At 34.7% G+C, this 16,712-nt stretch overlaps 3 protein-coding genes across 5 annotated transcripts; all 3 read left to right on the forward strand.

Moving 5' to 3' along the window:
• Positions 1-213: 213 nt before the first annotated feature.
• On the forward strand, positions 214-5,220 carry LOC145593831 (indole-3-glycerol phosphate synthase, chloroplastic-like). The gene is made up of 10 exons (XM_081650200.1): positions 214-446; positions 1,509-1,769; positions 1,841-2,017; positions 2,675-2,749; positions 2,838-2,882; positions 2,963-3,127; positions 3,594-3,672; positions 3,804-3,886; positions 4,006-4,074; positions 4,702-5,220. The coding sequence occupies exons 1-10, from the start codon at positions 273-275 to the stop codon at positions 4,783-4,785; spliced, it is 1,212 nt and encodes a 403-aa protein (XP_081506326.1). The 5' UTR covers positions 214-272; the 3' UTR covers positions 4,786-5,220.
• A 1,494-nt stretch (positions 5,221-6,714) lies between these two features.
• Positions 6,715-8,666, forward strand: LOC145594555 (allene oxide cyclase, chloroplastic-like). The gene is made up of 3 exons (XM_081650871.1): positions 6,715-7,247; positions 7,337-7,461; positions 8,036-8,666. Exons 1-3 carry the CDS (start codon positions 7,031-7,033, stop codon positions 8,438-8,440), a joined length of 747 nt encoding a protein of 248 aa, XP_081506997.1. The 5' UTR covers positions 6,715-7,030; the 3' UTR covers positions 8,441-8,666.
• A 1,068-nt stretch (positions 8,667-9,734) lies between these two features.
• Positions 9,735-16,692, forward strand: LOC145595643 (uncharacterized). 3 transcript variants are annotated; one of them, XM_081652060.1, is made up of 8 exons: positions 9,735-10,842; positions 12,134-12,418; positions 13,173-13,298; positions 13,627-13,707; positions 14,052-14,109; positions 14,307-14,378; positions 14,455-14,600; positions 16,252-16,692. In XM_081652060.1, the coding sequence occupies exons 1-5, from the start codon at positions 9,900-9,902 to the stop codon at positions 14,078-14,080; spliced, it is 1,464 nt and encodes a 487-aa protein (XP_081508186.1). In that variant the 5' UTR covers positions 9,735-9,899; the 3' UTR covers positions 14,081-14,109; positions 14,307-14,378; positions 14,455-14,600; positions 16,252-16,692. The 3 variants fall into 3 exon arrangements, with proteins under 3 accessions (XP_081508186.1, XP_081508188.1, XP_081508187.1); XM_081652062.1 differs by having other exon boundaries at positions 13,636-13,707; XM_081652061.1 differs by lacking the exon at positions 14,307-14,378.
• The last annotated feature ends 20 nt before the right edge of the window (positions 16,693-16,712 follow it).

A 16,712-nucleotide genomic window follows, 5' to 3' on the forward strand; every position in this document is an offset into this window, starting at 1 on the left:
AATTTGGGAATTAGATAATTTCCCAACATTATTACATTTACAGTTGTTTTTATGATTTTATCTAGCCTGTCCTAAATTAGTTTGCCGCCTAACAGTAGCAAGATTTTGCTGAATATATTTATTTAAATTGATACAATGTCGAATTCTTTAGTATTTCAGATTGTTATTTTAGCAAATTATCCCATAATTCAAAGATAAAATCCATAATTTATATTAATTAATCTCTTAATTGTTCATCTTCAGTTGCTAATCAGCGCAGATTTTCCAGTTCGATGGACTGTGGTTCAGTATCATTGAGGCAATCACTTGTACCAAATTCTAGGGTTTCGTTTCAATCCCTAAAACCCTCCAATGTAACGCCTAATTTCTTTAATTCAAGATCAATTCCTCGTATTTCGATGTCTGATCACAAATTCAATGCTGCCCTCCATGTCCAAGCTCAAAAGGTATCTAATTTTTTTGATTTTCTCTCTCTTACCCTTCATTTGTTTCATTTCATACATTTTTCTTATCCCATTTCATGTAACTTGTATATGTTATGAATTTGTTATAGGAGAATTATAGTTTAATGTTTACATTTTTATTTTAAATTATGGTAGTTAGATTTGGTCTGTTTTGTTATAATTTAATTTGAGAATCATGTCAATTAAATGATTTATTCAGACGCTAAAATAGGGGAAACTATTGCTGCATTAGCTGAGTTTTAGATTGTTCTGCAGTTGTAGTTGATTCGGTGTTAGGTGGCCGAGTAATGTAGCTATGTAGGCTGGATTGAGGATGATTAATTTGGTTTTCTTCTATGGAAGTTGGAGGAATTTCACAAAATAGGGTTTTTCTTCTATGCATTAGCCGATTTTTGAGTCGTTCTGCAGTTGTAGTTGATTGGGTGCCCAAAGGGCGAGTAATGTAGGTTGGATTGAGAATGATTGATTTGGTTTTCCTCCATGGAAGTATGGGAGTCTTGCAAGGATAGCCGATTTTTGGGTCGTTCTGCAGTTGTAATTGATTGGGTGCCTGAAGGGCGAGTAGTGTAGGTTGGATTGAGAGTGATTGATTTGGTTTTCCTCCATGGAATTATGGGAGGAATTTTCCAACTTAGGGGAAAGTCTTGCAAAAATTGTCAAGTTTTGGATTGTTCTTCAGTTGGCAGTTGATCACTTGATTGGGTGCCCGGAGGGCGAGTTATGTCGGAATAATTGAGGATGATTGGTTTGGTTTTCTTGTGAACCTCAATATGCCTTTATTTATTTGCTTTTCATTATTTTGCTAGAGAGCTGCTAGGTTTTAGTATGAGATAGCTAGGTTTTATTATTTTGCATATTGTGGGCGTTTGGTGATTTTTTATGCCACAGAGGAAGTGTTTTGGAAGGAGGCATTTTTGAGTTTTTATATCCTATACTCGAGTTAGTTAGTACTTAGTAGGAGAGTAATCATGTCCAAAATAGAGTTTGTAAGGACATTTAAGGTTTTCAAAGCCTGATTTTTTTGTTTGTTTGTTTACTCTGTAGTCTGGTTCTGGGTATGTATCTGCGGCAGTTTCATCAGTTGGTGATGTTCAAGAGCGTGATTTGAAAATCAAAGAGTGGGAGGCTAGAATGCTACAAGAGGAAATGGCTGCTAGTCAGGGCATAACTATTAGAAGACGGCCACCAGTTGCTCCTCCTTCGGGTTATGATGGTCCATTTGAGGTTCAAATACAGGATATGTCAAACACTCCTCGTAACATTTTGGAGGAGATTATATGGTACAAGGATGTTGAGGTTTCACAGGTATACTAATTTGCTACTTCCTGCCTATAATGTTATTATTAAGTGGTCTCTCACACTTGTGCTCTTATTAGTTCAAGGAAAGAAGACCTCTTGATGATTTGGAAAAGGCAATTGTTGATGCTCCTCCAGCAAGAGATTTTATTGGCGCTTTAAGAGCGGCTTACCAACGGACAGGATTACCTGGTTTGATTGCCGAAGTTAAGAAGGCTTCACCTAGTAGAGGCATTTTAAGAGAGGACTTCAATCCAGTATGGATGCTTCTTTCTCTCTGTTGTATTTTGTTTCATATTACCTTCAATACCACCCCCACCCCCACCAAAAAAAAAGTAAAAATAAATAAAAATAAAAATAAAAAATCAGGATACGTCTCGTATGAGATTTTGGACATTCTTGTTGCTGTGTGTTTTCCTGGGCTTCTCATCTTTTCCTGAGGGTGTGTCTTATTAGATGTAAGGATGCACAATTTCTGCACAGTGATTTGATTTCATATTTTCTGGCAAGATTTCATGTGCTCTTTTCTGAGCTGTTTATTAACTACTTAATTTGGCCTCAGATTTCAAGAATGTATGCTTGTTAACTTTGTGATTAAAAGACTAGGCTTGTTTCATTTATTTAAGAATGTTTTAGTATGACAGTGAGCTACATCAGACTTGGTCACATTGCAATGCCTTTTGGTATTGAGAACTAAACATGGGCTGCTTCTGTAAGTTTACTACGCTGATAATTATTGTCTTTGACTATGTTTAGCTAATTATCTTAATTGGATGTCACAGAGATCGGAAACCAACTATCGACCCCCATTTTCTCCTTGCATATTTACTATTCATTGGGCAGAGTAGAAGTGGATGAATGTAAAAGCTTTTTCTTGCAACAATCAATATATTGACTATCAACTTTTACAATAGGTAGAAGTTGCTAAAGCCTATGAGAAAGGTGGTGCTGCATGCCTCAGTGTTCTGACAGATGAAAAGTTTTTTCAGGTTGAACTCTTGTGGCTCTATATCTCTACTCTTTGTTTATATTAGCTATTTTGTTGAGTCATTGATTTCCTTCTAACTTTATGAGCAGGGATGTTTTGAGAATTTGGAGGCTATACGCAGTGCTGGTGTAAAGGTTGGTATATGATTGTCCATTGCGACTTATGTCCATAATTTGAAGTCATTCATCAATTTAAACTTACTTTTGCTTTGCAGTGCCCTCTTCTATGCAAAGAATTTATAGTAGATGCTTGGCAAATATATTATGCTCGCACCAAAGGAGCAGATGCTGTTCTTTTGATCGCTGGAGTTCTGCCTGATCTGGATATTAAATACTTCCTGAATCTATGCAAGAAATTGGGGTTGGCGGCTCTTGTTGAGGTTTGTTTGCAACGTTCATTTTCGCTCTACCACCGTTGTTTTCCATGATTCTGCTCTAGCTTTAGCTGTTGCAGAGCCTGATATGAGCTGTTATACAGAGTAGCTATTTGGTCCCTCCCATGTAAATCTTGTTTGCACTATGCATTTTAAACCAAATACTGTTTGTCTCTAAAGCTTGACATGGCACCTTTGCATTTCAAAATGTACCAAAAAATCCAAGATAATCATTGTCCTTAGGTTTGAGTAACACTATAATAGGAAGAAGGTATTGTATGTTATTTATACTATAAGTCTTTTTTTTTTTTTTTTTTTTTTTTTAATCAAATACTGAAAGTCATGTTGTTTCCATTTGTTTAGATGATTATTTATTGGTTGGCATATTTTTGTGGTAAATTTCAATTAGATTGCATGAGTCTTTTTGCAAAACACATAAAAAATTCCCTTTGTGTATGCTTTTGCTCTTAAGGTGCATGACGAAATGGAAATGGATCGTATGCTTGGAATTGAAGGAATCGAACTTATTGGAATCAACAATTGTGACCTTGGTAATACTTTCCTTATCATTTTAACTTGTGTTTTTGATTAATTGTCATCTTATAAGTGAAGTGCATAGAATATCCTATGATCAAGAATGTTTTGTCATTCTAAACAAGTTGTACAACTTGCGCCTGTCCAGAGACGTTTAAGGTTGACATTGGCAACACCAGGAAGCTTCTTGATGCAAGACGTCTAGAGATACTAAGTCAGAGAGATATCATAGTAAGTGTTTTTATTGATTCTCCTGTTGCCTGTGTAGTGACTACACTGCTTGTCTTAAATTTCCATCTTTTTTTGGGTTACCCCGGTTTTTTCTCTTATGCCAAACTCCTTGATTTCAGGTGGTTGGAGAGTCTGGCTTGTTTACACCTGCTGATATTAATTATGTTCAAGAGGCTGGTGTGAAAGCGGTTAGTTCTGAAAATTTTGTTGCCATTTAAGTTGATATGTTCCTAAATATTGGGTGCATATTTTTGTTTAAGTAGCTTTGTTTCCTGCAACTTTCTTGCTAGGCCTATATCATGTATGCGATGTAGAGGCTTTCTTATCCTTCCAATCTATAACAGTAGTTAAAATATATATTCTCCCTTTAAGATTATAAACAAGTGCTGTTGATTGGAACCTTTTTTCTTTGAGGAAGGGGAAAAGAGGGGGGGGGGGGGGGGTGATTGTCGTTGGAAAGATCTGTGACCCATAGGGCACACCTCTTCGAAAGCTACAAAAACATAGTTTTCACAATTTCACACCAAACTCATGGTAGCTCAGTGAATATTATCCTTTAAACCTTTTTGTAATTAAGCCACTTTGTGTCATTAAGCCAAACTCATGGTAGCTCAGTGAATATTATCCTTTAAACCTTTTTGTAATTAAGCCACTTTCTGTAATTAAGCCATACTCAAGGTAGCTCAGTGGATATTATCCCTATAACCTCTGTAATTAAGCCAAACTCAAGGTAGCTCAGTGAATATTTTCCTTGTATCCTTTGGTACATTATATGAGTTGTTTTCTGTTTTAAAGATAATTGTTTGTCTTTGTAGGTCTTGGTTGGGGAGTCCCTTGTCAAACAAACTGACCCTGCCAAAGGAATTGCTACTCTATTTGGTAGAGACATATCGCCGTGAGTTGCTAGTCACACAATGCCGGCCAGTGTCCACTCCGAAGCAAGAGACATTCGCGCTGTCTTCTTTAAACTCCCTACAGTGTGCATTGCCCAACAAATGCAGAGCTAATGGTTGTCTGTTTGCCCTGCATCTCAAAAATTCCATGCTGTTGCAACTCTGATTAGATAGTATTTATAAAATTGACGCATGTAACTGGAAAATAAGACAATGCATTAGAAAATAATGGAGGGATACTATTCTTGATGCCTTAGTTAGGTGTTGGACACACTTGAGCTGACCTTGTGTTCTATAAAAACATGTTCTGAGGCGTCACATTTTATTTTTACATGTAAACTATGCATGTTTTGTTTTGCGTTCTAGATTTGTAGCCCTAATAACCCATAATATGTAGCCTCAATAAAGTAGTGTTGTAAAAAAGCATACTCCACAATAAGCAAGTTTTCATATCAATTTCTTCAAGTTTTTTTTTTTTCATTGTATTGTTAGCTTAAGGAAATGATATATAGAACTCTTAAAGCTACATATAGAGAGCTAAAAGTGAAAATAATATATTAAATAACCAATATGTATGAAGTAATTTTGTTATAAACTACTACAAATCTACAATGATATGGTGTATTGATTTATAAAATGGATTAAAATGCTTATATGTAGTACGAGTACTCCGTAATAAGGACTTGATAAGTATGCCTTTCTTTCAAAAAAAAAAAAAAAAAAAAAAAAAAAAAAAAAAGGTTGATGAGTTTTAGATTTTCAGTGGTATTGGGAAGAGGCAAATTATAAGTTGACCTTTTGGAAGACTGAAGTCTATGCATTAACTTAACATAGCTTACGAGAGCATTTATCGCCAATTGGAAACCTTTCTTTATAATCATAGATTCATAGGCTTCAGACTCGGAGTATGTTCAATTGACCTTTGAGTTTTGGTTTTTATTTCATACTTTCATCTTAGTTTTTGAAAAAATACTTTTCAAAAAAAAAAAAAAGGTTTTGAAAAAATAGTAAAATACGGAGTACTTTGTAAGTTTTACTTAATTAATCCCTTTGTGTTAAAATAAATACCATAATTGACTTTTTATACAACACGGAATACTATTCTTATACACCACTTGAACTAATACAGAGTATTGAATATTATTTTATAGTACATAAAATTAAACGTAGTTACACAGATAATTGTTAGAATCTTTCAATGTACAATTTTCGAATATCAACTTTTTTAATCTATATTTATCGGCGATTAAAGATACGGAGTATCTTTGGTTAAAGTTCTAGCTTTACAGTATGTCAATCAAATTAGGATATAATTTAAAACAAAAGGAAATAGAAAATTTCATACAACATAAAATTAGAAAAGAAAAAAAAAGATTTTAAACACAACCGTTTAACTTTCACACTATTTATATAGTGTCCTTATTTATTTATTTTTTTTAATTATAAAGGTAATAAGAAAGACCATACTGAACCGGCACTGTCAGCGCTTGAGTGTAGAGGGGAGAGTAAGGGAATCCCCCTACACCCAAGCATTTTGTAGTTAGTGGGGCTCGAACTTGTGACCTCAAAGTCAAAAGATGAGTTTCCCACCAACTCCACCAAGCTTTGCTTGGCTTTGTCCTTTCTTATTAATGGTTAAAGTTGTATTTTAACACCTATGCCAAATAAATGTAGCCCTTACGAATATTATAAAACGAAGGGAGTATATAAATTATGACAACGGCCGTTTTTCGTTACCTAGCCTAAAAAACACTGTACATTTTGCGAGCACCGGAATCAATAGTGTGCATGTGCTAAGAATGATCCATTTGGCCGGTGTAGAGCCTAAAGGACACCCCCACAAAAAAAAAAAAAAAAAAAAAATCATGCACTCAACCAATTCTAGTTATACAAATTGAATTCAACCATGTTTTTTTGTTGCAAACATAAAATAAAGGTTTTGATTACTGCATTTTACAAATCCAAGACCACAGTCCACCAGTCTACCACTATAATATTAAGTGGGTACTTTGACCATGATTGAACTTCCCACTTTTTTCCTGTGTTTATATTGGTCTGTGCTATTTTGCAACTTTCCCAGATCATCTTTACATTTTTCTCTCTCCTCTATTTATACCTACCTAATTCCACTCTTTTTTCTTCACCAAAATCATCAATTCCTCTGTTTTTCTCTCTCAAAAATTCAAACTTTTTACAAAGTTTCAATCTTTACTGAATTTTATTTACAAAGTTTCAATCTTTGCTGATTAAAATGGCTGCATCATCTTCTCTTTTATCAAATGCTATTTCTTCTTCAATCAAAACTTGCCAAAAGTCTAAATCTTTTGCATTTTCTCCTGCTAAATTTGGTGAAATTGGGTTTAAATCTTCTGGGTTTTCTCTCACTAACAAATCCCTGAAGTTTAACTCTGCAAATCAGCAGTCCATCAGATCTTTTACTTGCAGGAACTCTTCTGATCGTTCAGAAAGTATGCATAAACTTCAATTTTTTCTTAATTTATTAAAATTGATTTTAGACTAATGTTGCTAATATTTGATTTTTGTGGGTAACTTTCAGATGATAAAGTTCATGAATTCAGTGTTTATGAGATCAATGAGCGAGATCGTGAAAGTCCTGCTGTTCTGAAACTTAGCAAGAAGCCTGTTTTTGCTCTTGGTGACTTGATTCCATTCACCAACAAGGTATTAATTTATACTTTGTACTTTTTTCCCTGCATTTTCTGTTTTTAAAAAGAAATTAAATTTGTGTGGAATACTTTTGTTCATGATATAAGCTTTGATCATACTATTTGTGTTGATTGGTTTAGAAATCTAGAACTGTCACCATTCTCACTAGGAATAGTTTGTTTATGGACAATGCACAACACTTTAACTTTTACACTAGTTTACCGTACTTTTAGACTTATATTATGCTTGTTAATGCGCACTTTAATCATTAATATACGAAGTATTTAACTATCGAGAAACTTTTAAAGAAATGGTAACAATTTGTGATAATGATTTTCCTAGCAAATTTTCCTGGTATATTTCTGACTTAATTTTGTATGGATTGATGTTGTGCTTGATGAAGTACTACTCATTTGAAATAAAATAATTTTACCATTTCAAGATTTATGCTTGTTGTTAATCCTTGTTACACAACCTTGGGAAGTTGACTATTATGACTATGTTTTTCTTTACGTAGTGTAAGTAACAAGAGACGGTTTAAATAAATTAAATTGACAAAAAAGGTTACTCATAATTTGTGATGGAACAGTTATACACAGGAGACTTGGAAACAAGGCTAGGAATAACAGCAGGAATATGCATCTTAATCCAAAACAAGCCGGAAAAAAATGGAGACAGATATGAAGCAGCATACAGCATGTACTTTGGAGATTATGGTCACATTTCAATCCAAGGACCATACTTAACCTATGATGAATCTTATTTATCAATCACGGGCGGTTCAGGGATCTTCGAGGGAGCCTATGGACAGGTGAAATTGCAACAAATTGTGTACCCATTCAAGATTTTCTACACATTATATTTGAAGGGAATCAAGGGTGATTTGCCTAAGGTGCTTCTATGTAAGCCGGTTGAGCCTCACCCTGGTGTTGAGCCTTCTCCTGCTGCTAAGGCTACTCTTCCTGAAGCTGCTATCCCTAATTTTACTGATTAATTAAGTAGTTAGTAAATATCATGTGTTAAATGACTTGAGCATCTATCTATGATTTGTACCTTTAGATTTAAGGGTGGATCTGATTTGGTTATGGACTTGTGTTAGTATGTATGTTTTTAGTGTCATCGTTTCACTTAGCTTGTTTCTATTGAATAAATTCGTAGTACTCTGTATTATATGTACCGAATACTTTATTAGAGTATTATTGTTGAATCTCTCTGTTTAATTCTATGTCGTTTCTTCATTAATTTGGTTACAAGTTTATGATAGCTCGATTTTTTTTTTTATGTTATTCTCGATTTGTTCATTATAAATAAAATATCTAACGTCACTAGGATTCATTTTTTTACCCTTATAAGAAAAAACAAGCCTTATTCATAACTATAAATTACGGAGTATAATTGTAAGTTATGAAAGTGAACCTTAGTTCACTTAATTATTCAGGAAGTACTTTCATGTGTCCGTACAATTTTGTTTGGAAAATCAAAAACCAAAGTGTTTGAATCATGGGGAAACGATAGTGGACCTGTGTCAAGTTTATGATTTCATTGTCTTTGGGAAAAAAAGTTGTAGTGCTTGAGAATGATGTTGATTTTGCAATTACAACTTATCATAGGTCTTTTGGGAAAATGAATCTGTGCCAAGAAATATAATGGATTGCCTATGCTGCATTTTTTCAAAAACAGTTATTAAGGAGGAGCCTATTGAAATGGTATTTCTCAAAGGTCAATCTAGTCAAGCTTTACGGTTTAAACTCATTGAGATAGAGGGAGAAGGAAGGGAAGCCTCAACTCCAAAGAGCCTCTAGTAGTATTGATCTCATAACCTTTAAGTCATTATCTTTGCTACGGATGGAGTACATGAATTTACTTAGATGTTGTATGCATACATTATGAACATTATGCTAGGTAGGCGTTTCTTGAACTAAGTAGTATTTGGTATGAGTTTCTATACAAGGTCATGGGTTCAATTCATATTGGATTACCTACGTATCTTAAAACACCCTTTGATATCCACCTTTTAACTAAGGGTCTGTTCTTATTGATTGAACTCAGCTGAGCTGAGCTGAACTGAATATTTTATAAGAGAAGTAAATTAGGAGCTGAACTAGATTGAACTGAAAATAATCGTATGAGAACAGGCCCTAAGTTAAGTTAGTTGCAAAAATTACTCCACCAATAATCAATGTCCATTTGTCCTTAAGCAAGATTAATACAAAATCAATGAAATCCTAAAGAACAAGCTTGACTACAATCAAAACTTTACAACTCAAATCTCACTTTGTTTAGAAACACTGTGTTCTTGAATTACAACAACAAGACTTTCACAAGACCTATTTTCTCTCTCCTTGTTTTTTTCAGATCATCAACAACAAATCAAAATAGAATGTCAAAACCATGTTCAATTTCCTTCTTCATCTTCTTCCTCTGAACTTCTGCAAGAAATCTTGATCAAATCAATGGTTGTTGCAGTAGAAGCTCGCAAGTTCAGCCTTCCTTACCTTTCTGTCTCCTCTCCTAAGGTTACTTCTTTTCTTTACGACCCCAATTCTCTTTCTTTAGCTTTGATGCATTCTGACTCTACTTTCTCTCTCTTCCCTTCGTTTTCCCCCTTTTCAATTTCCAATTTACCCCCACCTCAAACCCTAATTCCCCCTCCTTCTTCTTCTGCTTGTTTTGTGCCCCTTAATTCTAACCCTAACCCTAATATTGTTGATGGGGTTTTGCCAGAAGATGATAAAAGGGTTGTTTTCGTTACTGCTGGGCCTTACAATGGTGGGTCTAGGGTTGTTTTGAGATTTTATTTGTTGGGTTTTGATGGGAAATTTGTGAATGTGCCTCAGATTGTTTGTAGTCAAAATGGGATTAGTTTTGATAGGAAATTGGGTGTAATTGTGGATGTAAGTCATGGGATGAAGGTTATGATTTCTGGGTCGATTAATTATTTGGCTTTGTACTCGGCTTCTGGGGGGAAAGTATGGGTTTTTGGGGTGAAATTGATTGGGGATGGGAGGAGTTTGAGGTTAGTGAAGTGTGCTGTGATTGATTGTAGGTTGCCAATTTCGTCGATTTGCCTTTCGTTTGGGTTTTTGATCTTGGGGGAGATGAGAGGGGTTCGGGTTTTTCCATTGCGTGTATTGGTGAAAGGGAGGGTTGGGAGTAAAAGGAGGTTGAGAGTAGCGAGAGGGAAGGGTGAGAATTCGAATGCTGAGGAGCGGGAGGTTAGTGTGAAAGCCGAGGGGCGGAATTCCAATGTGTCGAATGGGGATATGAATCTTGTTGACGAGAGCAATGTGATTGATAAGAGCATTGGGAATTCGAGTTTATCTAAGGTGTTGCCTAATGGTTATGGTAATAGTGTTCTTGATGGTGTATCCTCAAGCTCATATGCTGATGGAACTGGTGAGTATACAATTATGCAGCATTTATTGGTTAATTTGGTGAATTATGTTTTGGATGTGCACTCTAAATTTAGAAAGATATTGATTATTTAGCTAATTGCTTATTTTCTTAACTAGTAGAGTTTGGTTATCGTAAAAAGAAGAATTTGTGTCTGAATGGATTTTTAGCTTATTGCTAAGCTAGTTAACGCAAATGGCAATGTTCAAGGGAACTGAATTATAACTGTAATGATATTGATGACATATAAAGAGATCAAATTGTTAATATTATTTGAAATTTGTTACTTCTTTGTATTTCGCTTTGCTGTTGCTCTCATGAGATATTGTGTAAATGCTTGCACGATCAATTACTCTTGCTTGTTTGGTTGTGCCTTGTTGGCAACTTGGGATGTATAGTTGTATACCTATGCTGTTGACTGATGCTTATTTGTCATTTATGCCCCACAGTAACACTCTTTTTTGAACTTCCGTTGTTGAATTTTCTGTATCACCAAACTGTTAATCTATTCAGCATCTATTCTGATTGATTTGCAAACATGGCAATAGCCACCAGTTTTTAACAATTCTATGTTTTGTTTGAGACTTTTTTAGCCAATGAAGTGGTTATTGAAATCAGAACAGTTAAAGCTTATTTGAGGAAAAGCGAAAAGGCTTGATTGGCTGTGTGTTAGGGACTTAAGGTGGAATCAAATTAACTTATATAATGGGATCTCTTCATTAGTATGTTCAGGCTTATGAGTTATGACTGAAATCTAGCTGTGGTACCTTATATATGTGATGCAAATTAATTACTCTTCTTGATGTGGTTTAATGAGCGTGCATGCTACCTGTATGTTCAATAGTGATCTGCTAAAGCAGTTATTCTCCATTCTTCAATATTATAGCTTCATTCTCTAAACTGGATGCCCGTCGTATCCTCCAAGCTTCTGTGCTCTGTGTCTCTGCTTATTAGTATTTCATCTGCATTTATTTGTGGTTTAGATTTCTTTACTCTGTTACCTATATTAATTTATTATTACCTTATTCTTTGATTAGTGCTGCCATCCGCCTTTTCTTGTTTTAGTATATTATTATGATTTCTAATGCATTCACAATTGCATCATGAGATTGAGCTTTCAAACAAGCGCTACATACTAACATGCCGATGAAAAAGTTATGTCCTTTTCATCTACACTTGCTACAATCTTGATCTTCATGGAAATATCTTAAAGAGTTTTATTGTTGAAAATTAAATGTTGAAAGTCTTAATGGTGCCATTGGCTACAGCAGCTGATGTTGTTCTGTAACTCCAGTGAAGCCGAGGTCTTTAAAACTTCGTCAAGACTCTGGTGAATGGGGTATGCAGTTTTTTTTGTTCAATGATTATGTCCTTGAAGGGGTTAATTTCAAATTGATGCCATGTAAGAAAACAAAGGCTATTTCTATCCAAGCTATTTCAAAGGAGAAGTTTCTGATTCTGGATTCAAATGGAGTTGTGCACGTACTTCACGTGTCAAACTCTGGCTCTTCTCGAATGAGACAGTTAACTTGTACCATCCAAGTTCAGCATTTGGCTGCTTTTCCTGATGCATCTGCTGGTGTGCTTCCTTTCTACTTCTTTACGCTTGTTTGTTGTTTAGAATTTTTCACAAGGTCTTTCTAAAGTCTTCATCCTCACCCTCACCCTCACCCTCAGACAAGGATTTTTTTTTTTAAAAAAGGAAAGTATGAAAGGGAAGGTAAGAAGGATATTATGAATTTATTTAGATTTTGATAAGGAGAACTCTGAAACTTGTATTTTATACAAGTAAATGATTTCAATTCATTTAAATTAGTAGGAAATTTGGAGGGTTCAATAAATTTATAGCAATATACTGTACGTAATATCATAGTCTTTTTTGTCTTACTGCATAACCAATTCATGAGATATCTCCATTTTAACATTATAAGGTGTATCTTTTTAAACTTCAAAATCCTGAACTAATAAGCTCTAAACTGAACTTTTCGTTACTTGTGAATTGACTCAAGTGAGTTTAAACCCTCTGCTTGGAAATTATTACCCCTACATGAACTTATATGAATCGATTACGGGTGTAATGTGATTTATCTCAACCAAATTTGTTTTGTAAGGTGTCTAAAAAAGGCCTTAGTATGGGGTACAATTAATAGTTACATGTGTCCATCAATCTAAAGCAATGGCATCTGTTTAAAGAGTGTTTATGGTGATATTGTGATAGCAACACTATTTGAAGGTGACATGATGCAGGGTGCTAGTTCCCAATTCGATTAGGATGACATATGCACCCTTTTTTTTTATCCAACTGAAAGTTGTCTTCATATATGATCGTGCAGATTCTCACTCTCTTTGGATATCTGATGGACTAAATTCTGTGCACTTGATGGTTATACCGGGTTCAGATACCGCTGATGAGGAAAATGACAGGAGCAATAATGAAGGAGAGATCATTCAAAGTTCAGGTTTGCACAATGCCACCAATTTATCTTATAATTTCTGGTGTGGGGAAATGAAAGTTATTTACTCCTACTAGGGTTGAATGGATGATGTGTTTATTGTGATTCTCTTTTCATATTGGCCTTAATTAATTAGAATTTGCCTTTTTTTTTTTTTATTTTTGAAAACAATTAAAATTTACCTAATTATGCTCCATAAGCTAATTATTATGATCTCGTGAAGATTTGCTTGGTGGAGATATGTTTTCCCATATACTCCAAAGGCAAGTAATAGAAAATAAAATATTGTAGAATTTTTTTTAAATAATTCATTCTAACCTTCTCGTTCTGCTAGTTACTGAAGTGATATTTACAAGTGAGAGCGTTCAGGATATGGTGCCCTTGGCTGCAAACAGAGTCTTGATCCTTGGTCAAGGTAACTTTGGCTTAGCAATTGAAATACTTTCATTTTGGTGAATGAAAATGTGACTATATGTAATTTGTTCTCAGAAATTATGCAATATCGTTTTTACGCACCAACTCATGCTAGATTTTTTGAAGGAACTTAATTTATTACGTGGTTAACCAGCAATCAACTTACGCGAATAGTTTGCTATATAATTTGCTTGCTCCGCTTGTTATCATGGTATCCACTTCTTAGTAACTGTAGTTATATATAGATTTAAGTAGTATTGGTACTCATTTCATCCATAAAAGGTGGTATATGAGATTTGAGAAGTGGCTTATTCATAAGTACTTTTGTAATTTTCACTTTTTCAGGTAGCGTCTGTGCTTATGGAATTTCGTGAAGTTTCTTATGGCGTCTTTTTTTGTGATGGTAAGCCATCTAAGTATCATATTTGTCGGGTTAATAAGGGGTTTCTTTCTCTTTTGGGTATGGATGTACTTGCTTTATTTTTTTCAATCTTGTTTCCTCTTTCTATCTTTCACAGGATGGAGGTGGTTGAAAGTAGTTTCTTCAGTAATTTATGACACCACTACGTGAATTAATTTTTTTTTTGTTTTTTTTTGTAGGAGAATTTGTTTACATGGTCAAATATCAAGTCTTTTGAGTAATGGGCTCCACAATAGCTTTCTGTTTAGACTGTAAGTTGTTGATTCTAATAGTTCATATATTCTCTCACTTTTGTCTTTGGCTATTCTTATGTTATACTTGTTTCAGGAATCAATCAATGCACTGTATGTTCCAGTGTCCTTTATAAACCTCTGATCTGAGCATCTGACCTTGACTTAAAGTTACTGAAGTTACGAGCTACAGTTGTCATATTTTTCTGCTAGTGTGGCCTTCAGGACTGGGAGCTAGTTCAGGTATTTGGACTATCTGTTCTGCTTGTTTTCCATGTTGGTTAATTTTTTTTTTTACTTGGAATTAGACAATTATTAGCCAGTGGAACTGATGGTAAAGCACTACAGCTGTAAAAGGGTAGGGGTGCTTGTACTCAAAATATTCAAATTTGCAACCTAGAGTTTTGATAAACTTTATCATATGAGATGCATGTATAACTGTATCAGGGACTTAGATGCCATAATGTCCATAAATGCTGGATAGTGCATACTGGATACTATAGCTTAATTTTTACCTTTTCTGGTTGCTTTTTAAACTAGAAATTTTTGGTGGTACTTTTATGTTTGCTGCACCCATCTTCTGTTGGTATTCAGTCGTATCATTAAGCCTGCGGATCTTCGATGAGTGATATGCAGGCTTATTTATAGCCCTTCTGGCACAAGATCTTAAATTAGGTCGATTGCTATGAATTAGTGAGTAAATTATATACTCATTTTGTTTCGTAAAGATGTTTTGGTTTCCACTTCCATATTACTTGCATCTCCAATGTGTAACTTGGATCATAAATACCTTTACCTCCATATAAATAAAAATAAGGAAGTTATGATGTTATGAAAATATACAATTAAATAAATGCAACAAGATTCCACATGATAATTTTTGTCTTATATAATTCACCCTAAGCAAGGCGATTAAAGTTTTATATTTTTGACTACATGAATTGTGATAATTCTTATATACACCTGGGTGCACCCTAGGTAATTAAGTAATTTCCCGTCTCATTTCCAAATCTTCAAATGAGCCATAAAAACAAGGGTGCACCTACCTCTGTGTGCTTTGTGTATGTTAGAATCTCACCGTGTACAGTAAACTGGAAAAATTATAATGGAACGGAGGACATTTTATTCAAATGTATCTGGTAACCTATTCTTCATTGATTTTTTATACTACATATTACTTCCAAAAGGTATTGACGTCAGTAAGTTAAGATCAACAAAGAAAGACATTGTATTTTGTATGAAAGATGCATTTCTACTTCACATTAGACATTTCAAGGAAAAAAGTTGCACCCAAATAATTATGACCTTGAACCAAATGACCTGTTGAACCATCAGTATTAATTTATTCATACTTTCCTGCTGACATGATTCATTTATATTTATTTATTCATTTCGTAGATGCTAAGAAATTAAGAATGGTACTTTGGACTTTTTATTTAAAATTTTACGAGGAGATGAAGTTCACATAAGATTTGTTGTTGGTTTAATTTTTGGAAAAGTCGGTGATTACACTTTTTAATTTGCTTGGTGTCTTTAGGCATTGAGCTAGTTGCAACTTACACTTTTTTGGATAAGAGGAAATAGAGAGAAATGGAGGGGAACAGGTTCCCTTGTTTGGATAAGGAGTTGGGAGAGGTGAGGGGAGAGTGATAGAAGATCCATTTCCCCCCCCTCATTAATTTACACCATCCAATGGAGGGGCCACTTCACCCCTCCCTTTCTTTTACCTCTCCTTCCTTTCATTCTATTTTGCTATCCAACCAAAGTGAGGCTTAGCAGGCTTTCTATGAATGCTGTCGACATGGAAAAGTGATTACTTTTCATAAATTGTTGCCTATAATTTGCTTAGATTACTTGTGTTTTTTTTCCCCTAAACATTCGTGTGCCTTGTCAGGGGAAAGATTATCTGGTGATCAGTTGGATGCCTGGAAATGGAGCAGATTCTAATTCTTTCCACATACTGAGCCCTTATTCCTGTGACCATATGTGTGTGCATCTGCTTCTGGAAAGTTACATATTACAGAAGGCTCGTGGAGAAGAAAGGAAAGGCTTGCCTACTGCCAAATGCCAATGAACACCTGTTGGTAAATACTTCACATCTGTCGGCTTGTCGTTGAAGTAGTAGTATGGGGCTTTGTAGCCTGTTGCTGGCAATTGCTTCAAGGTACTCCTTAATTTAGATGAAACTCCAGATCTATATAGTTGAACCAATTTTAAGTAGTGGAAGTTTGTATCTTGCCTCCCTTTGTATTTGGGGACTCCTTGTTTGTGCTTCACCTGAAACAAAGCTTCATACTTGTTTAAGTTGTATTGGATTGTCATTTTGATTCTCTAATGCTCTTTGGTACATTAATG

The sequence above is a fragment of the Chenopodium album genome, chromosome 19 (assembly GCF_948465745.1).
Source record: "Chenopodium album chromosome 19, dcCheAlbu1.1, whole genome shotgun sequence".
In the NCBI taxonomy this organism is placed as follows: Eukaryota; Viridiplantae; Streptophyta; class Magnoliopsida; order Caryophyllales; family Amaranthaceae; genus Chenopodium; species Chenopodium album.

What these genes read in the sequence shown, in the direction of transcription:
- LOC145593831 (XM_081650200.1), top strand. Translation starts at nt 273, where the DNA reads ATGGACTGTGGTTCAGTATCATTGAGGCAATCACTTGTACCAAATTCT. An exon ending in TCCATGTCCAAGCTCAAAAG is followed by an intron (nt 447 to 1,508) that starts GTATCTAATTTT and finishes TTTACTCTGTAG; the next exon opens with TCTGGTTCTGGGTATGTATC. An exon ending in TAAGTCAGAGAGATATCATA is followed by an intron (nt 3,887 to 4,005) that starts GTAAGTGTTTTT and finishes CCTTGATTTCAG; the next exon opens with GTGGTTGGAGAGTCTGGCTT.
- LOC145594555 (XM_081650871.1), top strand. Translation starts at nt 7,031, where the DNA reads ATGGCTGCATCATCTTCTCTTTTATCAAATGCTATTTCTTCTTCAATC. An exon ending in CTCTTCTGATCGTTCAGAAA is followed by an intron (nt 7,248 to 7,336) that starts GTATGCATAAAC and finishes GGTAACTTTCAG; the next exon opens with ATGATAAAGTTCATGAATTC. An exon ending in TGATTCCATTCACCAACAAG is followed by an intron (nt 7,462 to 8,035) that starts GTATTAATTTAT and finishes GTGATGGAACAG; the next exon opens with TTATACACAGGAGACTTGGA.
- LOC145595643 (XM_081652060.1), top strand. Translation starts at nt 9,900, where the DNA reads ATGGTTGTTGCAGTAGAAGCTCGCAAGTTCAGCCTTCCTTACCTTTCT. An exon ending in TTTTCCTGATGCATCTGCTG is followed by an intron (nt 12,419 to 13,172) that starts GTGTGCTTCCTT and finishes ATGATCGTGCAG; the next exon opens with ATTCTCACTCTCTTTGGATA. An exon ending in AGTCTTGATCCTTGGTCAAG is followed by an intron (nt 13,708 to 14,051) that starts GTAACTTTGGCT and finishes TCACTTTTTCAG; the next exon opens with GTAGCGTCTGTGCTTATGGA.